Here is a 24,841-nt window from a genome sequence, read left to right as displayed (position 1 = left end):
TTTGATTCTCATAATTATTCATCTAAAGATTGTTTGACGATGAGAGAGAGCACGCTTAAGCAAGTCTGTCGGGATTTATGCAAGTAATGCAAGTAACTACAGTGTACATGCGTGCTCTCTCTCATTGTCATATAATCTAAAGGTGGAGGCAGCTTGTTATCTTCTATCCTCATGCTTCAACAACATCCACATTGATGTACGTGAACATGTTCAGAAATTTCTTTGTGCTTCACTCTTATTGGAGACAAATGGTGATCAGCTTGCCATCTTCATGTGAGTGGATAGACATTCAGATTTCTCTTATCATTGTGGCATTTTTTTAAATTTTTTTAATCATCCCATCAAAAATTGATTCTCTTGCATAGATTTATTTGTTATTCAAATCAAGTTACACATTTGTTTTAGATGCAAATTTGCCCTTGATTTTGAATTGATTGATTATGTTGGTAGAATGTTAGTTGGTACTTGGTAGAGAACTTTTGACACCCATAAATAATCAGCCCTTAAAGAATATTTGAGACTATTAGTCTATTAGTGGATGTGTATGCTTGTTTTTTTTTTCTTTTGGGATTCCTTTCTAATTTATTACTAGTATTTGTGTTCAGTTTTACTCATGTAGTACTCAAGAGTTAATAAATATGAAGAAAAATCTTTCAATGTTTTAGTTCATTGATTGTATTGTGGAGGTAGGTTTTTTTAGTGATTATGTTATTGAGGAGAAAATGTTCAGATTTATTTTAGCAGTCCCAAATTCATTTCTAGATGCATGAGGCAATGTCGAGTGAAAATAGTAGATTATTTGCAAAGATAAATTGTTGCTAATAATGTTTAATATTTTGATTTTCACATGGAACTAGGTACCTATTTTTGAATGACAAGTTGTATTTTACCCAATTTGATTTTCTGTTCGTTATCCTATGTGAAGATATATTTATGTACCGGACAGACATGTTTATGGCAATCCTGATGACAGTAGAGCCTGGAGTTATTCAAGCTTGTGCCTATTAGGACTATAGGACTATAGGAGTAAATGAGTAATAGCATATGGAGTTAGCTAGGTCTTGCACATACACGACATACCACAATGCCATTATTGACTTATCCCTCGTTTTGTCTCGTGTTACCTTACCAGTTAGGTTTCCCAGAGCAGTGCTGGGCATTTTAGTAAAACCTAGTCATCATGACAGTTGTGATGATAGTGGTATCATTTAAATTTATGCATATAAGGCTATAGGAGTGAATGAGTGATAGTTGCATTGGTGGAATAGGCCTTGCCCAGTTGCTTATACACGACCTTACAACAATGCCTTTATTGAAGCCTTCATAGATCTATCCCTCAGTTTGTCATGAGTTACCTCATCAATTGGATTTCTCGGCCTTGTGCTGAGATGCATTAGTGTCATTGTGTTTAATGGAAATTTATAGTACATTGCCATACAGATACGAATTTAGCATTATTTCATTATCAAATGTATTCGTATTAATTGGACATTTTGCACTTGCTTAGCTTGCACACCAATGATGCACGGGTACGCCAGTTGAGTGCCGTATCCCGTACCCGAAACGTATCGGGGACGGGTACAGTACGGGAACGCCTGGGATACGTCCCCAATCCGTCCCCATCAAAAGTGGTACACCAAGTCATTTTGGGGACGGTTAGGGTGATGATCGGAAACGTTTCGGGTACGGAAAAACCCTATCTTTGCCGTTTCCATGAAGCCCAGCCCATTTTTCTTAAAAAAAAAAAATCAGTATAAAACTTACGATTTCCCCCAATTCTCACAAACCCTAAATTGTTCGAACTCTGAGCTTTCTCTTCCAACTGTCCGATTTGATTGAAGGCAGCGACCGGAGACCCATCCGCGACATTCGTCACCGGCGCCGGCGAGGCAGCGACCCTTCTACGCCATGTAAGTGTTTCTCTCTTCTTTTCCCCTTTCTTCATGTTCGATCCGTGACCTTCGGCTGTTGGTGTTTTGTTTCCTTTTTTTTAAATTTTTTTATTTGCATGTGGTTGTTGATATTTTAGTGGATTGTAGTGATAACATTAATTGAGAATGTCAGTAGGTGACTTTTTTTTTTGTTTTATTTTGCAGTTGAATGGAGTCTCATAATATTGATAGTAGTAGTGGCAATTGAATGGACCTCTCTCTTGATGAGCCGGATCTGGTAAGAAATTTGATCGTTGGAGATTGAATTTACCTCTTTTATTTATGTTTTTAAGACATTAAATTCCGTAGTATTTCTTCTAATTTTTTTTTTTTTTTTTTTTGTATTTCTTCTAAGTTGTGTTGAGTGGATTAATTTTTTTTTTTTATGGATTTATATTTTGCCGTATCCGAGCCATACCCGTTTTTTGAAAATTTGATTTTGCCGTATCCAGTCCCCGTACCCGTACCCGTTTTTGTCCCCGTATCCGTATCAGTGCAACTTAGTTGCACACACACTGGGTTATATTGGATATCATTATAACACAACTATGTACCTCTCTGCACACCCCTTGTATGAAGTCTCCTTACGCTTGGCATTCTTAGTTGCTAATATTTTACCATTCATCAAATGGCAACAAGTTTTTCTCTAGCAATGAAAATGATGCTTTATTTTGGAACTTACATAGCATCCATCATCGATTCATGTATCAATCATTTATACTCCTGAAACAATAATTTATTGTTTTATTATTTTGTTCAATAGTTTGAGAGATTTGATTCTTATCAACCAAATACTATATATGTTTCTATATAGGCTCACTTATTTGCTACTAAACTGTACAAAGATTTAAATAATTTAATTATCTTCAATGTTCAACTTTATTACTTGTTTTTCAAGTGTTGACTGCCAGGTTCCCACCTTAATTTTCTGATTAATGCAATTGTGAAGGTGTTTGTGGCATGAGTATATGCGTTAATTCTTCCATTCTTTATTGTGCTTCTGCATCTACATGGTTTGATACACTTCATAGCCAATTAACATGTAAGCTCTTTACTTTTCATCTTTATGTGGTTGTGCAGTGCTTGTATGGTGGTTCTTATTTTTCAGTATGTAACAAAAACAAGTGCTTGCGTATGTTAACGTCTTACAAAAAATTTTGGATCTTCAAACTTGAGTCATTGAAACTTCCTAGTAAAGAAAAGTTAAAAGTAAAGTGGCTCTAGAGAGGCTCAAACCCTTATCAACCCTATTTAAGCCATAGATACCACATACGTAATTGCCATATAAGCGTTATATAAAACACCTAATAAATTTGAGAAAGCAAAGTGCTTATCCTTAAGATACTAAGAACAAAGCACACAATTTACCTATTACAAGCAATGTAACACAAAAGGACATCCTATCGCCCCACCTTATACCCCATACTTGCTCCCACTAACATGTACACCCCCACTAAGAGTGGCTTATGAAGCATGTATTCAATATTGTGGATAGAAATAAGGACAAGTAACCTTTGTGAAGATATTATCACTCTTTAAGGGCTTTAGCCACCTAACATGGTTGTTGGGGAATGTGTGTACGAAGCAATGTATAACTTAGTGTCTTTATTATCCACTAAATCATTTTCTCTCAAAATAGTGTCACATTTGTCCAACCCACCCTATTTAGCTTTTCTTAAATCAAAATCATAAACCATCCCTATTCCTTTGAGCCTCATCCATAACTTTTTCTGCTACAAGAGCATACAACATTATTCACTCTATCTTCTACAAAAACATGGAAGGACAACATATATATTAGTTTAAGAAAGCACCTTGCCAATTAGGTTAGCTAGCTAGGACCACCATGACAATCTATTAAGCACAAGTGAATTGATTAGATGGTAATTGATAACCTACATAAGTGGCCCTAGGCAATGCTCCCTCTTTCTAAAATTATTTGCTCCATGAGAATGGCACACTATTTTAGAAAAAAGAAAAGGTAGAAATAAAAGCTTACCATAAAAGGAGCGGAGCAAGTGATATATATAGACAACCAAAAAATGAAAATGGGATAAGTTTATTGAAACCAAGTGAGTTAATTGGAGTTTATGATTCTTTATTCTTGCCTTTTTTTTATAGTGCTCTCAAAAACATGAAAGAATGTTGGTGTAATCCTGGCTAGGCATAAGCTAGTCCCATCCTTACCAATCTCCTCTCTCATAAAATTGTATACTTCCTACGCTAGTATCACATTATGTTTTTTATGTTATTAGCTTTAACATTTATGAGAACCTTCCTCGTGTCACTCTAGAACAACTCAATCTCTTTTAGTACTTCCTTTGTCCTTTATGATTGCCTCATGGGAGCATGCTTACATCGTGAAGTTTAATTTGGTTGTGTGAAGTTGCTAAGAGGATATTGGTGGAATAGAAAGTAGTTTTGTAAGACTAAAGAGGCGATTCCTAAGCAAACTCTAATAGACCAACCAAAAATGAAATCAGGGCAATATTAGAGGGATGGGGGAGTTTGAGTATGGTTACATCATTAAGTTTTAATTTGGTTGTGTGAAGTTGTTTAAAGGAAATTGGTGGAATTAAATGTAGTAATGTAAGACTAAAGTGGTGGTTCCTTATGGTCGTATATGTTATAAAGCAAACTCAAATAGACAAACCAAAAATGAATTCAGTGCAGTCTTAGAGGACGAAGGGAGTAGTTGCTTATCATCCAAATCAATTGACTTCAAAAGTTTGCCCTTTAAATATCTCATGTTTTAATTCTCCTTCCAAAGCACCTATAAGTTCATATGTCAAACCAAATGCTTTCCAACCTTGGATATCTCTCTCAACCTACTATTCTTCCACAACCCTCTTCTCCCCATATATTGGGATGTGTTGCTCACATACAAAGCTTACAGCTGGAGAAGCTTAGAGGGGAAATAAAGATGATGTAAACAAGGCACTACAAAAAATGCCAGTTTACCAATTAAAACAAACAATATTATGCATTATTGAATAGGGATCACACCACTCTTAATTTTAATTAAAAGTGCATGTACTCATGCGAGTTACCCTCCACCCCACCCCTATAATTCCTTAAGCTCTCCCCAACATCTCAAAAGCCATTGAAGTCACCACCTATAATCCAATTTGTTGAACACGTTGTTGAGGACAAACACGTCACGTATTGATTCATTGATATCAATGTCAAATAGATGGTGATTAGGAAAAACATTTCAAGAAGACTACCTAAAGGAGAAACCCTACTTTCTCATTTAGCAAAATAGCAAATGTACATCTTTACTTTTTCCTTTTCTCTTTTCGGAGATGAAAAGGGCATCAAAGTTGCACATGGAGTGCATCTAGGCGCATAGGGCCTATGTATTTGGCATGTACATAGGAGGGCAATCTGGGGTTTGGTGGTACATTTTCTCTCTTGTTTTGGTACAGTGGTACATTTTTGTGTAATACTATACATATATAATGTACCATTAAAGTATAAGTTGTTTGAATAGTACTTTTTATGTACCATTATGCATGTAATGGTACTTTTTGCCATCATATTTTCCACCCTCACGTTCCCATTATTTACAAAAATGACATACTATTTGCTTCCTTAATGCATAGGGTCTATGCGCCAAGAGTTTTCCTTGCACATGTAAAGGAATTCATTTTTTTTTTTTCGCCTTTGTAATTTAAATCAGCTCAACCTTTCTCTTGATCCTTTTACATTCCATCCTTATTGGCAAATGGAAATAATTTAAACCGCTATCCTCAACCAGCTCCCCTTGTCAAGATTAACACTTGACTGAGATACTTGAGCCCTTTATGCTTGTTCTTTTGGTGTCCTACCAAGAGATTAGGGATAATTGCTCCATGTTAATCATTGAATGACACCCTGATTGGCTCCGGGAAGATTATGATACGATTCTTTGTGTCACTTGTAAGGAAGGGGGGTTATATTTGATTCCTTGAAACATATGATGTGGCCAATATTTCCAATAATATTCTACTCCTTAAGCATGCTTAATAAAGTAGTGTATATTTTATTGATTTTCTTTGAACTGTTATTAATAATTGTATGTTTGTAAGTTACAAAAATATTTCTTTGGGTGGTTTTTCTTCTGCCCTTATCTATCTTCCTTTCTAACCTTTTGTTTTAGTTTATAGAGACTTCCGAAAAGTAAATGTGTTGCAAAGTCTAGGCGGCCTTGGCAGGTACCACTCTTGAGACTCTCTGCGTAATGAATTGCTTAATTTTATCTGATGTCTAAACCCCTGACTAATAAGTTTATGTGTTTAACAAACATGTATTGAAACCAACACTACATAGCTTGTTACTAGGAGTGATGCTTTATATAGCTGTTGGTTGCGCTTTGGTATCATCGAAGTGAGTCATATTCAGGATATATAATTAGGCAGCTTGTTACTTTAGTTTTGTGCCTGAGTGCTGATGCTATTTGAATCAATTACATTTATTAGAATTTTTTAGATGCGGTTAAGTCAGGCTGGTTTGCAGTGAAATTTCTTCTTATATTCTTGTTGATTTATTTCGACCAAATTGGGTTATCTTTTGTCATTTACTGTTGGAATCCTTTACTGTTTTATGAGAAAAGGCTCCCGGGACTCCGGGAGTATACTTCAGTGAGTGATATTATCGGATCAGGTCTGTTTTAAAGACACGGAAACATGATAGTGGCCATTTCCGATCCCTTGATTTCAAATTGGATTCCTGCTCTCAACCTGAGGTTGTTAAGTTATGCTAATTTTGATGTATTTTGTTGTCTGTTAAAAAAAAAATATGTATGCTGTTGCCTGTGGGACATCGAAGTTTCAACTGTTGATGGGTGATTGACATGTATATGGTGTTGAATTGTGCTCATCATTAATTGATAAAGCCTTTATTTTGATTTGCACATATATACTTGGTTTGGGGAATTTATCGTTATTGTGTGCATTTTTTTGGATGTACTGGTGAGTTTGGTGATCCAGGTGGTTAATGTTTTGATGGATCATTATTACGGATCGAAGTATTGATATTTTTTAAAAAACTAAGAAGAGATTTAGATATTTTATTGAAGCACTTGAGAAAAAGGAGTGTTAAGCCTTTGTGGGCAAAAACCCCTTTATTAGGGGTAAAACATCCTACCAAAGGGTGGGTGGCCTCCCGAAGGAAACACTTGATTCGAGATCCTTAATAATCGAGCATCATCATTTCACTTTTTGGAATGTTGCTCATAAGTAGTGCCATTATGCTGTAGTCTGTAGTCACCCTTTTCCTGTGAAATTGTTGATAGGTTAAATATTCATTTTGGATGTATTTGTTCTTATTCTTCTTCAGCTCAAGAACGGTTTTGTTTATGTTTTAATTTTATTCTACAGAGAAGATGATTTGAATTAATCATTGAGAAGCAAGGGATTTTATGCCCTAATGTTTATGGCTTTCTGTGTTTTCACCTCTTTTTTTTGTTGCTGATCTGTATTAAACTCTTATACAGCATGATGTTTGATTTTTAATTTATCTGTGTTTTCAGCTGATTCAGGAGATAGGCCACTTTACACTGAGGAGTTTAATCTTTTTGGTGTAATTTGAAGTTACAGGTGCCAGATGGTGGTGTTATATTCAGGATAAGGGCGGTACATTTTTAAAGCAGGTGAGATATTGGTCCTTTGTGTTGTTCCTTCTGAGCAAACCCTAGCCTGGGTTTAATTTTGCCTGAACATCAGATACCTTTCCCTGCACAAACAAAGTAATATCTGCCCTCAGTGCTTTGTGAGGACCGAATCTGGTGTTTGCTGTTTGGAGAGTGGACTTAGTGGAGATCGAGAGCATAGTATCTGACTCGATCTCCCTAGATTTTTGGCTCCTTTCCACATGGACACTTGCAATCGGATTCGTGTCAAAGTTACATGAGTTGTATATGTGTACTGCATTTTGTGTATCTGTGACCTGCAGGCTGCAACTCTTGTTTTGCAAAATTGCAATTCAAGCTTTGGGGATGGTCCTTGAGAAGATGTCCATTTTGTTTTCCGCCTTAGATATGTTGTATGGGTTTAAGACATGGGCGTGTGATATCAGGCATTTAGTGAGCAATCACTTGTGCTGAACCACCTTCAATTTCTTTCTTGGATGAGATACGGAGTAGATTATTCTACACATATAATGTGTCTTATAACTCGTATGATACCACATACTTTGTCATGCTTATAACAAATTGTCACTAAACGTTATTCATATTTAGATTAGAAGTGTGAGTAATTTCATGAGGCATTCCAACATTGCTTGATGACCTAATGGAATTAATTTTGTGCTTCGTACTCAATGACTTAATGTAATTTACTAACTTGTACTCTTTTAGCACCTTTTTTCCATTTTTAGAGAATAATTAAGCTAACTAATTTTATAAATTGACCCATTATGAATTTGGGATATACAATACGGAGTATTGTCTACACGAGTAGATTATTACTTTGTCATTTTCTTGACATTCATTTTTGTTTTTGTTCTCCAAAGTCATTGTACGCTTGGCAGGTTATCACTCGTAAAGTGTGAATAAATTGATAGACATATGATACGGACATTACGGAGTGATTGATAAATGAAAATTTGGTCCTACCAATTCCAGGTTTAAGCAGTAGCACACTGCCACGTTACCCTAGCCTTGTACAATTTGCCCTTTAAGTACAAATATAGTGTTAAATTAAGTCTTAGGACTTGTTCTCTTCATCTAAAAGAAGTAGGTCTGGTTTTAATTTTTTTAAGGTCTGATCTGGTTTGGTTTGATCTGATTAAATAATTTAATTGAACTTAGACCGCATTTTAATACTAATTTATAAAGAAAAACATTATCAAAATGGATCTATTTAGATTTATCCCATTATGAACTTTTTAAATATGTAAGTTTTATAAAAAAATTTAATACGCAATTAATGATATTTAACGATAAGTAAATGATAATCAAAAGTTTTGATCTGGTCTGATCTGAATCTTTTTTATCTGATCTGAATTTATTAAGGAATAAATAATAAGTATCTGAAATAAGTTAAAAGAGAACAAGTCTTTACTCTCTCTAATTCTTTTTTCTTTTTCTTTTTCTTTTTTTTTAAGAGAAAATCCTTACTCTCTAAATAAAATAGAGGAAGTATTTATCAGACGCCCAAATTAGTTTTTTAATTGGCCAAATCTCTAATTGGACAAAATAAGCTAAAAGTTCTTTACCAAACAAGGCATATGACTCTTCACTTGTTTCTTATTGGATTTTGGATGAATTTTTCAATAAAAGATTAAAATTAAAAAGTAAATGGTATATAGCAAATAATTAGAGTTAAGACAGCAATTGGGTACTCAATTCTTCATTTTTTCACCTTTTAGGTACTCAATTTTTTTTCTTCACCTTTTAGGTACTCAAACTAATTCTCAGGCTAATTAACTCACCACTAACCATACCTAATAAAAAATAAAAAAATAAGTTTTTTTTTTAAAAAAAACCCATTAGTTAATTTGACTGTTTCAAAAGTCAAAAACTAGCCATTATTAGGCTATTAAAAGCGTTTGAAGCAGCCAAAAAAATGGCATGAATACACCAGCCAAACTAAGAGCAAAATAGTAAAACTTCAACTAGTTCTGTTAGGCTAAAATCATCATCCACGAATTTTCCAAAATTATTAATTAAAAAAAAACTTAACCCACATACAGGTATATATACTCACCTTGAGCATGTTGATAATCATCCGAAATACCAGACTCTCTTTGGCGTAAGACTATAAGTAAATCATCTGATGATGATCCGTCTTCATCGTCTGATACGTCTTCATCGTATGTGTAAGTATGTGAGTAAGCTGGCAAAGTGGCAAATCATACAACGAAGGGAGGCTTAATTGAGCTTTAGTAATAGGATTAAACGACTTAACATTCTTGTTGAAGTCTTGCGTCACAATCCACCCATAAGACGACCCCCAACATCTTTTCTCAGTTATCTCAGGAATCACCATGTCGTAGCACTTGTTTTTGCTGATGCTGAAAAACAAATAACTTCCTCACATAAATAACTTCCTCCAAGGAATCCAATTTCAAAGCAATTCCAGCAAGAATATCAGAGTGCAACAAGGACCAATCACCCATCTACGACATTATCACATAAATAATTAAGAGTCTCAAAATCAAATCAATTCATAACAAAGAATACACAAATTACATCCACCCCGTGCGAGAAATTCCAAATCAACCTCCTACAATTATATTAAAAAAAACATGGAATATTACATTAATTGAAAAGATAAACAGGTAATAAACCTTTATTAATCGAATTCTTATTATATATCCTTGTATATTTGTCGATTTCAGCCTGCCAAAAGGAGTCTATTCTTTTTTGAGTTATTGAAAAAAAAAAAAAAAACTCATTGAGTTATTGAAAAATAGCGATTACACCAATTGAGTAATTAATCTCAAAATCCAAGACCAAATTTGGCCCCGCATACCTTAACCAAAATTGGTCTCACATACCTTAACCAAAGGTACTAAATTCTTAACCCAAGGTACTCAATTCTTTGGGGGGAATTTATTTCTTTGGCCGGAAATTGGGTCTCAGTACTCAAATGGTGAAAAAAATAAATTCAGTACCCAAACGGTGAAAAATTGTAGAATTGAGTACCTAATTTTGGTCTTAACTCAGAAAATTACAATTAAAAAAAAAAAAAATAATACTCCGTGCTGATTATTTTGTAAATTTTTTTTTTTTGACGGAACCGATCAAGCAAATTTTATTAATCAATCAAAAGGCTTCTATGAGCCATTACAATCTCAGCAATGTGTGAAGGAACCTCCTCCATCCACAGTCCACACTCCACACTCTAAGGGAATCAAAAGAAGAACACAATTTAGCTAAAGCATGGGTAACCCGATTGCCTTCCCTTTTCACAAAAGAGAAAGAGCAAGACTGGCAGCTACGAGCAAGGTGAATGATATCATTGATGATTGACCCAAACGCAGTAGCAGGAGTGTTTCGCTTGATCAGATGGCTATGAAGCTTGAGGACGGGTGAGATTCGATTTCACCCACTTGCAATCAACTCATTAAGTTCCTTTTTTTTTTCCTTTTTGTGTTTAGAGAGCCACAAAGACGGGTGAGATTCGATTCAGGATCTCCTAATCAAAAGAAAAGTTCTAATCACTTGAGTTATCTCTCATTCATTAAGTTCCTATATCTCATATATCTTGTAAGCTACATACGAAACATCATAATTTGTATAAATTACAAATGAGGGTGGGGAAACTAAAGTATAAATTACCAATGAGGGTGGGGGAAGTACGATCTTGGTTAAGCTTACACGCATCTAATGATCTAAATTGTTGGGTCATTAATTAAATTAAGTGAAGAACATGTGAGTCCACCGACAAAATTATACAAAGTGTAACATGAGTCAATCAGGTTTTACCATGATTTCAAGCTAAATACCATGTTAATAACTTAATACATTCAAATTTACGTGTAAATATGCCTACTCCACTTGCCACCTACAACAACAAATGTCATTACTATTATTAATTTTTTAATAATTAGCTTTTTGACCTCCATACTCAATTGTCTGTCACTCCTGTACTGAAAAATCGAAAGATGTTAACAATGAGTACGGAGCACGAAGCATTGCATCTCCACTCTTTTAGAGGCTTCAATTCCAATGGTAGTCGGTTTGAGCCAAGTCTAGTTGGGTTAGGTTATTTCAGATTTGAGTCATGCTAATTAAATTATTATGCCTAATTATCTATGTAAATAAATTAATTCTGAATCATCGTGTCACTTTGAATTAAGTTTGGTCACTCCTTCTATTTCAAGATAAATATTTCATTTTGACCGGCACGTGTGCTTAAATTACACGAAACTTTGAGCAATAATACTTTTATTATCCATAAGACACTTTTATAAAAAAAATGATATTTGAAAACTATATACGAGTATTAAGACCATTCTAATAAGTATGCACTCAAATACTCTTTCCTTTTCATAATAATTGATACACTTTGATTTTTTTTAACTTTGGCTAACTGTTGGTAATTTATGAAAAGTTAGTATTTCCTCTATTCTAAGGTTAAACTAGTGTATTTACATGTGTATCAAGTTTAATTGTGACAATTTTTTCTAGGACAGAGGTAGCAATAATTGATTATCAATAAATTATTTTTTAAGACAAATTAAATAAGACCTAACATGATTGTGTTACTCCGTATATTGTAAATATTAATTTTAAAGATTTTTACCTTTGATGAATTGTGTCAAGAGTCCAATTGAGAAGAGTAAAAAAGAAACAAAGGGAGTCTTGTGTACAATAATTTTAGATCAATATTTATGGTCAAATTTACAGATTGACACATGTAAAAAGTTGACTGTATCAATATGATGAAACCTAATAAAAAAATGAACTATATTAATCTCATATGTAAAACATGTTAAAGTAATGTATCTCATTTGTTTTTAATACTTGCAACACTTTTATAAAATGAAAATGTCACAATACTTTTTTTTTTTTTTTTTTTGAATAACAAAAATATTTCATTAATTAAAAGTCATACGACATCTACAATAGAGATTCGACGTTAACAAATACATAAGATATTGAATCAAATATAATTTTCCTTCATAAACTACGATCGTCGAGTAGATCTTGCCATGTGGAACGTCTTCTACTTATATCGCTGGAAAATACAGCCTTGTTGGGGAGACAATCTAACGATCCTTTGTAGGCGTGAGAATGTTTTCCTTCTGATTTATCTGTCTGTATTCGAAAACATGATAACTTTTTTCCCAACGAAATAATTTCACGATAATCTATTAGATCTAATATTATGGATTCAAAACTAAGAAATTTTTTCCCCGAAAAGAGGAGATAAACCTTGTCTTTCGAAAGAGGTCGAAAAACCCTTCTATTTCGAATGAGATTGGAAACCCTTTCTTTTGAGGGAGAAAAGTTCCTCATAAAAGGAGGAAGCATTATTATAAACCTAAAAAAACTTTAAAAAACAAGGATTGGGGCTTTGCACCGGTTAAAACCGATGGAAGCCCCTTCAAAATTCAACAAGGCTAGGGTTTTGGAGAAAGGAAGGAGAATGGAATTGGTACTTAATAATAAATGTGAGACCCACATTCATTAAATATTGTAAAAAGTGTGTTATAAATATTAAAAAATGAAAAAAATGTGTAAATAATTTAAGAGTCAAAATATAAATATTTGCTTATTTTTTTAATGGAAAAATATTTACTTATTTTAATACCAACAAGAGTTGGCTTAAATGGTGCGTCAAAAAAAAAAAAAAAAAAAAAAAAAAAAAAAAAAAAAGAGGTTGGCTTAAATGGTAAACGGTTTGATGTTGCTTAAATGGAGAATTTCGAGTTCGAGCTCTATTGAATGCAGAAAACTTTTGTCAAGAGACTCACCCACCATAAACTAAATGTGTAACCCTGCCAAACACGAAAAAATACATCTATCCACACTTACATGCGAGTAGTTATATTCGGTAACTTTACAAAGTATTACACAAGAGGCCCCACTTTGTTCCTCCTTGAAAGGAAAAAAATGCTGCCATTTTTAGACTTTAATCAATTGCTAAGCAACCTAAACTATTGGGCCACTCTCCACTCCTTCAAACATTCTTCCCTCTCTTTCTACCTTTTTTATTACTTCCACCTTTACTACAGTATTTATCAACTTTCAAAATCACTGTTTTTCTTCTGCTCTTCATTTTTCCCAGAAAATGAAGTCCTCCAAATTTGTAAGTTTTTATTTTCTTATTTAATGATTTATGATCATTGTACAGTTTTCATTTTTATAGTTTTTTTCCTCATTTTATGATGTGTGAATGTTCTAGCTCAAGCTTTATCATGCTCTTATATTTGTATGTTATTTGGCAACATTTAATTGGAAGGTTGCTGCATACTTTTTTTCTTTTATCAATAAATTGTGTTAGTATTTTCTGTTTTACATGGAATTTGGATGAAATGGGAAAATGAATTGATTGTACTAGGTTGGTTTTTTTATGTCACATGAAGTACTGCTATGTAAATAATTAAAAACCCATCACTTTTATCAAAGTTTTGAGAAAGATGACTGAAAGAAAAAACTGGGTTTTAAGTAAATTGTCCAATATTGGTGCCAAGATGGAAGTATATGGATCATAATGTTCAATTAGTGATATAAAAGATTTTAATCGATTTCGGTAGCGAATTTCTAGTGTCTGGATGGATATGGAGCAATCAATGTGTCTAATTACAATCTGTAGGTCTTGAGATGAGTGGAGAAAACTGGGTTCTGATTATCCTATGTTATTAAATGAAAGTAGAAGAATTTCAATGTTTAGTTACTAGTATGAAGTTTTGGGTACTTCTGGTTTTTATGACAAACTATTGTTACTGGAAATTACTCATCAGTGATCAAGTTCTGAATTGGGAACCATAGGTCTGGTAGTGAATCACCACAAATCCTAATTGGGATCAAGAGTGAGTGTGGCGGATCTAATAGCCGTAGTTTATGCACCATCTTTTGAGCTTTATGTAGGTAGATTAACCAGAAGAATCATTTAATAACAATTCAATAGATTGTTGTTAGTTCATTATTAGACTAAGCATTTATGCTGTTGATAAGGCTTAGCAATAAATCCTGTCAGGAATTGAACCAGCTGGGATATATCAGATTTAATGCTTTGTTCTTGCATTAAGTATACAGTAAGCAGAGGTTCATATTACATTAGTGCATGTTATAGCTGGCTGACTGATAGTGTACAATGGAGTTTTGTGCGTACGCAATGCTACCAACAATAAAGGTTTTAGAATTTTTTCTTGGGTATTCTTTTGTCGGGTGAATTTCGTTCAACTAGAAAGAGAATAAATGTAATTAGGATGGTTAAAATTCATGAATTTCAGTTAGTACCATGTAAGTGACATGCAAAAGATTTTGTGTTGATTTTTCAATGAATTGCAGGAGTCCTAAACCTTCGTCAATAACTATGTCATGAATGTATTACTGTGGTTTGTCTTCCTGTTGCATGATAATATTGATTGGGGTATATAAATACCGAAATTCATTGAGTTATCTACCTATTACATATGATATTTAAATTTGTATATCATTTACCAACCAGGTGACTTCTTTTGGTTCTAAAAGACGAAGATCCTTTTCTATAAAGTCCCTTCCGACTCTGGCTTTGCTCTGTGCTGCTGTGTTTATTGGCAGTGCATTCGTTATAACAGATTATAAAGAGGTACATATTGTTGTTTGATTTGCTCTTAATTCATATTTTTATCATGTGGATGTAGAGTGTAGTGTCAATGTTTTTTAAGCATGCACATGTTTCTGTTGTGACTTGTGAATTCCTTACCCAAAAATATTTTCAATCAAGACTGCTCATGTATGCACTTCTGTTCCATATTCTAAGCTTAAATTGTGTTAGCTCATATTCATGGTTTCTTTGATTTTGAGCTTAAGTAACTGCGTTGACAATGATGAGCTCTACTATTGCAGAGACTCTCACCAAAGGACATGCTGAATAAATTTATGAGAACAAGATCTAAGAAGTGTGAGGTTTGTTAAAGTAAATGGGGTTTTATGGACTTGTAGTATCATTTCTAATAATGATGTTCCAGAATGTAACATGTACTATCTCCTTGTATTGCTTTCCTTTTCTTTCAGGGGCAATGTAAACCTATTGGAACTGAGGGGTTGCCAAAGGGTATTATTTCGAGCACTTCAGACTTAGAAATGCGGCCACTGTGGGGAACACCTGTTAAGAAGGTTAGCAAAATATATGTCATGATGTCAATAATTTTTGTGCTTGCGTCTTGCCCATCTTTCTTTCACCTTCACAAATTGAGATGAAACTGACACCAATATATTGGTCTTTTAATTAAGATGAAACTTAATGTGTAGAATATATTACATCATGTTTCTGATCCTTAGTTCAGGGCCGCAATTGGGTATGCTATGGGTGGCTCCTTTCATCTGAAAATTGAATTGATGTGCAATATGGTCTTTATTGTTGAATGACGTAAATTTGTGTGTATATCCTACAAACCTCTGTGTAGATTGGTGCAGTACACGTGCGCCATTAATGCCCACTCATGACATTAAATGATTTGGGATTCCTCTGTAATCTGATACAAATATCTCTTCCTTACCTAATCTGTATCTCTCAGAAAAAAAAATATGAACTTGTTGGCCATGGCTGTTGGCTGGAAGCAGAAAGAAAGTGTGGACAAAATCGTGAGGAAGGTGAGAAGACAATTTTTCTTTGAAATTATGACCGATTTGTTTAACGACTACTGGACTGAATGTTTATTTATTGTTCTCCTCCAGTTTATTGTAAACAATTTTTTCGTGATGCTTTTTCATTATGATGGCAATGTGGATGACTGGAAGGACTTGAGGTGGAGTTCCCGTGCATTGCACATTGTTGCTGCTCATCAAACTAAATGGTATTCACATGAGGCTGATAACACATCATGTCTATTGAATTTCTGGCAACAATATTTATATAATTGTCTTTCCTTCAGGTGGTTTGCAAAGCGTTTCTTACATCCTGATATTGTGTCTCAATATTCATACATTTTCCTTTGGGATGAAGACCTTGGAGTTGAAAATTTCAGTGTTCAACGGTAGTGTGACCACTTCTAAATTCCGTCAATTCCTTTAATGTAGGTTCTGGTTCTGCTTCTTACTGTCTGCTACAAATTTTACAGCTATCTATATGTCATTAAGAAAGAAGGGCTAGAGATATCACAACCTGCCCTTGATCCTGATAAATCAGAGGTCCATCATAAACTTACAGCTAGACAAAAGGGCGCACTTGTGCACAGGTTAGCTATCTTTTAAATATTCTAAAAAAGGCAGTTTACTGTGTCTCCAGTAGTCATGATCGCAATTGCTTTCTTTTGAGAGAGTTTAGAATTGATGATGAATTCATGAATTCATGCAAGCTTTAACATCATTTGTTCATATGGTTCAACTTTTTAAATGTGCTGCAGTGTTTGTCTCTAACATTTGGTAGTTAAAAGCCACTGTCTCCTTGAATAAACTTCGTACCCTTGTACTTTTTGGGCTGATATCTTGATGTACTTGCAGGAGAATCAACAATGTCCTTCCTGGTGGGAGAAAGTGTGATGAAAATAGTACAGAACCTCCTTGCACAGGGTAAAAAAATGTCTTGAATTTTCTCCTTTACATTTTCTTTATTGAGATGATGAGAGTTGATGAGCCCCCCTTCAGTTCATCTGTCTGTACACTTTTAATTGAGCAATGCTGATATATTACAGATGGGTAGAGATGATGGCTCCAGTTTTCTCAAGAGCTGCATGGCGCTGTGCATGGTATATAATCCAGGTGCGCTTTCATTACCATACTATACATTGAACTATACTACTATATAATCCACTGTGCATGTGTTGAATGAATGTCGTAGGTCAATAAGATCTTTTGGCAATAATATTTGTTTTTTCATTGTTTTCGTGAAGGTGAAGGGTAGCGGATAAGTTAGCTTATGTAGGGTTCATTCAAGCGGAGAGGGTGATCTATTTCGAGGTTCCCCCTATCGAAATAAAGAACCTTCTTTGTGAGGATGTCATAGGGGTGGCTCTGCCACGGTTTAGTGCTTAGTTTTCTTTGCTGATCTTTGGGCTTTGCCCTCACTTGCACCAAAAAAGAAAAAAAAGAAAATTGAAAACTATACTGCTATATTGCAGTAAGTAAAGTTCATGAAGACATTTCCTGCTAACAAATACTTTATGCTCTGGCTCAAACAAACTAAACCACCTGATCCGATATGTCCATGATACTGTGGCTGGTAAATGTATATTAGGATGCTTGTCCAGACACTTGACTATTATTTGGCAACCTTCACATTTCTTATGTTTTGCAGAATGACTTTGTTCATGCATGGGGTGTGGACTTTCAGCTTGGTTATTGTGCTCAGGCAAATATCCTCTATTAGAATTTTTAAATATTCAATTTATCTATTGCCTGAATTCACTAAAATACTAGATTCTGATATTTTTCATTATATATACTTCACAGGGAGATAGAACAAGAAAAATTGGAATTGTTGATTCTGACTATGTTATTCACTATGGTCTTCCTACACTGGGGGGCACAGCACAGAACAAGGTAGAAATTCAGACAATTACCGGTAGTTTGGAATCTTGACTCATGGGCATCAACCATATATATTTTTTTAAAAAATTTTTTTTGCACCATTGAACTGATCACTTTTTATCATGTAGCTTAGTGTTTGACAATTACATGCCACTTGCTTTTCCCAGTACCTTGATAGACTGTAACAGGAAAGGTCTTACCCTTCTCCTGCTCCCAAAAACAGGCTTTTAAAGAACAAAAGTGTACCTTCTGTGGCATATTATAGTTAATTCTTTACCATACATAGGAAAACCATAGTTGTGGACTTGTGGTTGTATTGCTAAGATGTAACATTACTGTTTGTTTTTGCAGACTGATACAGAAGCCTCAAGTCAGGAAGTTGGAAAAGTCTCTTCATCGGATTCATTGCAAGGGGTACCAACACAAACACATAGATTATTTTTCTTAAGACATTGAAAGAAGTTACTAAGTGTATTCTTATTCGTCTATGTTACATTTGCAGGAAACATTGACCTCCAACAAAACTGATGCAAGAAACGCAGGAGTCTTAATTAAAACACTCTGAATTTTTATTTTATTTTTTTTTTTTTTTGCATGAAAATGGAACAGGAACCTGAGAGAATATATCTAAGTTTGTTTGGTTACTTTCGGTCAGATTGTTTCAATAAAGATGATGGTAATTTTAAGCCATTCTTCTGCAGGTGTGAAAACAGTCACTTACAGATCTAGAGAAATTCAAGAATAGATGGAAGAAAGCAGTAAAAGATGACGATTGCTGGACAGATCCATTTCAGCGATCTATGAAGAAGAATTGCTGATTCATATGTCTTTGATCACAACGATCTTATTCTTTTGGTTAAATTATGTGAAGATGTTGTAACAGAAGTGACACATCTCCTATGATAAGCATTAGTTTTCCAGATAGCTTATCCTACTGCTGCATATATGACAGACCAGCAGATGGAGGTTTTGTTTGATAATTTTTTCTTTCTTTACCTATACAAGGCAAAATATGTAAAGTTGTAATACCATTCTTACTTTGTAATGAATTCAAACTGATTAATATATATATATGAGCTGGGTTTATTTTATATTTTTATTTATCTTTATTGTTCTTTCTAATTTACAAAGTAACTCTTTGATCATTTTTTATTCTGAAGAAAATGAATAATACTCCAGAAACAGTTTGCAATCTTAGCATCAAGAAGGAAGCAAACAAGCCAATGTAGATAAGTAGATAACATGCTCACGCTATTTTGTAGCTCTGCCTACAGAATTTCTGTGAACTTTTAGTTTCCTAGCTATTAAACAGAAAATAAGGAAATTATTATCATTAGATTAAGTAGAAAAATTGGCTAAATCATCCATTCATTTGACGTACAAAGGAGTAAAACATTTCTGCTTGTCATAGAAATTGCTACAATACATTTTTTTAGCAAGAACTATTTCGCCTCATCAGCAAGAATTGTGTGTTAAACCTTCAATAATATGCAAGTACTATATACGTCTCTGTTTACTGAGCAGCCCAGCAATAATATTCCCAAGCTCTTCACCACTGTCTTCCTGTACATGATGCCCTGCCTGAAAAGGAGAGGAAAAGATTGCTAATCAGAACATTCAGGTTAATGAACACAACTACTGGCATGTCTAAGTAGGAAGAGAGTCAATACCATGGGGAGTTCAACCAATTTGTGATTAGACTCTTTGCAGAAATCTTCGACACCATCATAGTTTAGCCATCGATCCCTTTGACCCCAGCAAACAGTTGTGCGTACTTTCCAGTTTTCATTCATGAGTATCTTCCTTGACTCCTGAACATAATCCTGTCATATAACACTACACTACATGAGTGTGCAGAAATTTCTCTCTAATTATCTTCCCCCTTTTTCAGACACCAAAGAAATTCAGCAAAAACAACTTTAACCTTTAACTGCTTTTTCATAGATCTGCTGACTGCATTTAGTGCAAAACCAGAGGATCCTGATGTGAGATAGGGGCTTCTATAAACCATAGCATCATCTTCCTTCATTTTGTATGGACCAGAACTAGTCAATGCTTTGTCACTTGCTCTGAGAGGATCCTAGATGAGCAGCAAAGAAAATAAATTTGCACCATCATCGTGGCATATACTTGCTGGCCAAGCTAAAGTAGTCTTTTAACATGAAAATTTAAAGAAAAAGCAAAAGCAAAGCCAACTAAGTTAACTTTGTACCTGAGAAAAAATCTCCCCCAGCAGAAAGTTGCTGAATATGGACAATGACGATGGCAAATTGGCGTGCTTTGCAGTTATCTTTAGTAAATTAAAAGATGGGAAGAATGTCAAACTTCTACTTGGAATGTAAGGAAATACTTTGTATATTTCAACATGAATCTATATTTCATAGCAGTTGAATCCTGTTTACTTATTCGAGCTTCAGTTAGAGTTTGGAAACAAACATAACATTCTCTCAGAAGTTTGAGCTTGACACAAGGTTTAAAAAAATAAAATCAAAAGAAAAAATTCGAGAAACATACGGGTGGATTAATTAAGATGACATCATTGACTTTATCCTGATGATCAAAAGCATATTTCACAACCACTGGCGAGAAATATCCCTGCAGTAAACAACCCATTGAATGTCACTGCAGAAATCATTAGAATCGGAACTGTAAAAGAAGAGAATGAGTACCTGTACAACAAGTGAAACCTTATTTGGAACCAGATCATCAATCAGAGTTTTCAAGGATGCAGTATATTCTGTAATAGCACCATCCATTAGCAATGTGAAGTTCAGAAATTAATCTATTTCTTATGCTAAAAAATACCCAAGAAACATTGCATACAGTTGCTTTGATCTACCAATTAATTTGGTAAGATGAAATCACCTTCCATTGTGTAGTCAAAACCATATTTAGGTTGTGGCTTATCTGAAAATCCAAATCCTGCAAGGAAGTGGAATAGCAACACAAATATATTATTCTCCTTTGCCTAAAAACATCTATTAAACCTGTGTCAAATATTACTATACCAAGAACAGATCTAAATATCACATATTACCACAGCATAGAAAAGTTGAAAGTGTGAATGATTTATTATGATAGATAAGAGATTACCTAGCCAATCAAAAGCAATGACATGATAGTTCTTGGAAAGTATTGGAAGAACTTTGCGATACGAGTAAGCCTGTTGGAATCATGCACTCGATTAGATACGGTGATTCAGATTACAAGAATGAATCCTTGCCTAAGATAATATGCAGCTGCATCAAATGCTAGAATATTTTAACTGTGACTTGTAAGATCATTCAAAAATCAAGGTAGCAAGTATGAACATGAAACAATTGGTATGAGTCATTTATGTCTGATAGTATGACACTCTGAAACATACATCAACAGTTCAACACTCATTCAGAAATAATTGCAAAAAAGGAAGAGGAAACTAATAAGACACACCTGTGATGGAAAACCATGAATGAGCATGACTGAAGGATTATCAGTACTTCCACTTTCAACACAAAACCATCTATTATTGTACAAAACAATATGTGTATGGGTAAACCCTGCAATTAATCACTCTTCAATTTCTGTATAAAATGAAGCTAGGCCACCAGTGCACCAAAACTATTATCATGGCCATAAATTTGTGATACGAATACCAAATGTTATGAGGAATTCACCTAAACACGTCATCAGAAGCTTGAGAACTGCTGCCCATTGTCAACCCAAATATTGGATCTTTTGCCTTCTCACCTGAGCCGCGAACAACATAAGCTTTCACCTAAATAATGTTGATGAAAAAGGTAAGACAATTGAAGGTAGATGGAAGCAAGATCATGGAGTCAAAGACAAGCCAGCTGAAATTGAGGTGAAGCACTACATCTGAACCATGCAAGCACAACCAAGAAGTAGAGGATAGAACTTGAGTTTATAAACAAGAGTAAGAAATCAAATTCATGTTCCAGTAAAAAAAAGGAATCAACTTAAGGTATATCTGTGACACAGTGAATAAGTCTGTTGTTTCCTACAAGTTTCACATCACTAAACAAGTTGAAACAATGCACCAAAAGCTAATCAAGGATATATAGAGTACCAAAAAAAAAAAAAAAAAAAATGACAAATCTGGATAATTAGGGGTTATATATGAAAAATCAAGGGAAAAGAAGCATGATGATTTTCCATCAATAATGACTATTCTTGTCAACCATGAGATGAGGTTTCCATTGCCTCATTTCATCATGAATGAAAGAACAATTGCAAACAATCAACCAACCAAAGTCAAACAAAGATTGGTGTTGGATAACAAACACAACACCAATTCACTATAATAATATGCATGTATAGTATAAAGTTATAAACAACCCATGCTATTTATTGAAGGTATGATATTCTCAGGTAATGAATTTGAGTATAATTCATAACCCAATGACACCTTGATAGGAACCCAGGATGCCAAGTTGCTGATTTAAACGACCATCTCTTGCAGCATTTAACTACAAATGCAACATAATTTCGAATAAAACTACATAGTTAACCAAACTTATTCTCGGGATTTTATAAACATACTGGAAGGCCTCTTATGGTTCCAAACGCATTAATATGACTCCAAGGGACACCCCCACACATTCATTTTGGACAAATTTCTCAAAATTGGTTCAAAAGCGTGGATTATAGCCTTCCATTTTGGACAAATTTTTTTTATGTTTTTGGGCCCAAAAAGGAAAAGGTCGGGGTGCTTCTCATGGCCATCATAACACCCTGGGAGTCTTTTTCGGCGGTTAGAACCATTCACTTTCCTTAAAAAATGTCAACTTAATACACAAAAACGTAACGCCTACTTTTATTAATTCAAGGCTACCTTGGGACTTTATGTAACCAACTAATGATCATATATGGTTCCAAACAACATCAAATGACCTAAAGATGCATCCCCTTCAATTATGAGATTTATCAACATCAAGTCCCGAAATCTTTAAATCTGGTCCGATTTAGTGTATTATAGCCTTCAAATTTGGCCTTCGGAGTACATTTTTGGATCTGCTAAGTTTATGCATTGAGTTGGTTCTCGAGGTTTCCAAAGGGCTCCGAGAGGCCTACTTAGTGTCCAGAAGGCCATAATTATCTCATTCATGCCTTGGGGACCCTTCGTCATTGTGTCTTAAGGTGTCATCCCTTGTCTAGTTGTCTAGCCTCATCTTGTTACCTTGGCTTGGCTACATTGCCTTGGCTTGTATTGCCTTTTGCCTTGCCTTGCTTTGGCAGTTTGGCCCCAAGACAAGCCAAGACGCTTCCCTAAATTGCTAAAATAGGTGTTTTTTTAAGGATGGGGTGTGTTTTTATGCCTCGTCTTTGTGCACATGCCTCGTGCCCATGTCTAGGACATGGGTGTGCAGCAGCAGCACAACCGCCCTAAGGGCATGTGCATGCTTTTAGGCAGCAACAGCATCCAGTGCCCCACACTTAGGTACTGTACCTTTGCCCTCCTCCACACTTAGCATTTTTTTATAGCACCAAAGGCACAATATATTATTTTTTAAAAAAAAAAATAAATGAAAATGTTGTTAAAAAATAACTGTCTGACCATTTTTCCCTGCTTGAACCATTCATCAGCAGGACTTGATCCATCTGAATACTTTCCTGCCAAAAAAATAATGTGATTTTTAATTTTGCTAAGCCATATGTATTATGTTACATGTGAATTGATAATTCATAAATAGAATCAAATCTTTGAGTAACCCTGATTCTTATGATTTTAAACCATCAAGTTTCTAATTGCATTGCTATTGTAACCCTTATAGATATGATCATTGCAATAAACTCCTGTTACAAAAAGATTTACACAATCTAACTATACTACCAAGTATAAAAATTGGCCTTGTACACAACAGATGATCAAATACAGGAGATCCATAATTAAGAAGAAACATTACCTCCACTGAAAGAGAAACCATCACCAGCAGAAACAGGAGCATCCAAGTAATAATCCTGCAACCAAAAATAAATAATTAACCTAACAGAAAAAACCCATTTAATTAAAACCATTTTAGAGTTGCTAATATAAATAATTAATCACCTCATCTTGACTACGAATCAATTTAAATGGTTTCCTCCTTTTGGTAACCACAATTTTGGACTTGGGTAATTTAGAAAGAGGTTTAATTGAAGATTTAAATTGATGGGGTTTGTGAAAAGATGTAACATTGGCAGATTGAAGAGACATATTAACAAGTAAAAGGGTAGTAATTTTACTGAGATTTAGAAAGAATATGATGATCTTGTTTCTGTAAAGACTATTTGAAAAGACGGATAGGATTTGTTCGGTTGTTACTTGTTAGCCCCCGTTACCGCGCAATTTTAGCTACTCTTTTCCCTGCCTTATAAATGTTGCCCTTGTTCTTTAGTGATTGTGAGACAATTGTATCATATACTCTCCATGTCGAGGCGTATCCCGTATCATTATAGGGGTTGTTTCAAATGTTAGGAGTTCGAATCTTAACAAATAAGGATATACTACGTATATATTAGAGGAAATTTTTTTAATATTATTTCTCCCTTATATTAGTGCTTGAAGTGTAAATATTAGATCATGAAGGTTGAAGTTTGATCATAGTCACTCAACTTGGCAAAACTTCTCTAATAGTTGTTGTTTGTGCATACCTTTGAATTATGTAATTAGGGGTGTATATAGGAAAATAACTAAATAAACTTGTATTGTTAAAGCAGTGTCTTTATCGGGCCTTATTCTTCTAAATTGGTTAGTCTTATTATTATTATTATTATTATTATTATTATTATTATTATATACTTTGGACTTGGAGTAAAAAAT

The 24,841-nt window shown here is 34.4% G+C and overlaps 2 protein-coding genes and 1 long non-coding RNA gene across 9 annotated transcripts; 2 read left to right on the top strand and 1 right to left on the bottom strand.

Moving 5' to 3' along the window:
• Nucleotides 1-2: 2 nt before the first annotated feature.
• Nucleotides 3-8,267, top strand: LOC145567190 (uncharacterized). 7 transcript variants are annotated; one of them, XR_014095521.1, is made up of 5 exons: nucleotides 3-273; nucleotides 1,508-1,910; nucleotides 2,097-2,169; nucleotides 2,881-2,973; nucleotides 6,073-8,267. It is a non-coding gene; the product is annotated as an uncharacterized LOC145567190 (long non-coding RNA). The 7 variants fall into 7 exon arrangements; XR_014095523.1 differs by having other exon boundaries at nucleotides 2,097-2,973; nucleotides 6,073-6,127; nucleotides 7,444-8,267; XR_014095520.1 differs by having other exon boundaries at nucleotides 1,508-1,683; nucleotides 1,842-1,910; nucleotides 2,097-8,267.
• Nucleotides 8,268-13,460: 5,193 nt separating this feature from the next.
• On the top strand, nucleotides 13,461-19,115 carry LOC145568264 (uncharacterized). The gene is made up of 14 exons (XM_081627693.1): nucleotides 13,461-13,672; nucleotides 15,038-15,157; nucleotides 15,418-15,477; nucleotides 15,586-15,687; nucleotides 16,089-16,164; nucleotides 16,249-16,367; nucleotides 16,446-16,547; nucleotides 16,632-16,748; nucleotides 17,014-17,082; nucleotides 17,205-17,271; nucleotides 17,807-17,860; nucleotides 17,962-18,051; nucleotides 18,391-18,453; nucleotides 18,542-19,115. The coding sequence occupies exons 5-14, from the start codon at nucleotides 16,099-16,101 to the stop codon at nucleotides 18,602-18,604; spliced, it is 810 nt and encodes a 269-aa protein (XP_081483819.1). The 5' UTR covers nucleotides 13,461-13,672; nucleotides 15,038-15,157; nucleotides 15,418-15,477; nucleotides 15,586-15,687; nucleotides 16,089-16,098; the 3' UTR covers nucleotides 18,605-19,115.
• A 228-nt stretch (nucleotides 19,116-19,343) lies between these two features.
• LOC145568263 (uncharacterized) lies at nucleotides 19,344-24,375 on the bottom strand. Its single transcript, XM_081627692.1, has 13 exons — nucleotides 24,089-24,375; nucleotides 23,946-24,000; nucleotides 23,597-23,652; nucleotides 21,696-21,796; nucleotides 21,472-21,541; nucleotides 21,133-21,202; nucleotides 20,905-20,961; nucleotides 20,709-20,776; nucleotides 20,554-20,634; nucleotides 20,252-20,329; nucleotides 19,964-20,119; nucleotides 19,710-19,862; nucleotides 19,344-19,620 (listed from the first exon to the last, which is right to left on the bottom strand). Exons 1-13 carry the CDS (start codon nucleotides 24,233-24,235, stop codon nucleotides 19,537-19,539), a joined length of 1,176 nt encoding a protein of 391 aa, XP_081483818.1. The 5' UTR covers nucleotides 24,236-24,375; the 3' UTR covers nucleotides 19,344-19,536.
• Nucleotides 24,376-24,841: the final 466 nt, after the last annotated feature.

This window comes from Chenopodium album, chromosome 11, assembly GCF_948465745.1.
Source record: "Chenopodium album chromosome 11, dcCheAlbu1.1, whole genome shotgun sequence".
Classification (NCBI taxonomy): Eukaryota; Viridiplantae; Streptophyta; class Magnoliopsida; order Caryophyllales; family Amaranthaceae; genus Chenopodium; species Chenopodium album.
This window is presented reverse-complemented; position numbering and strand designations above follow the sequence as displayed.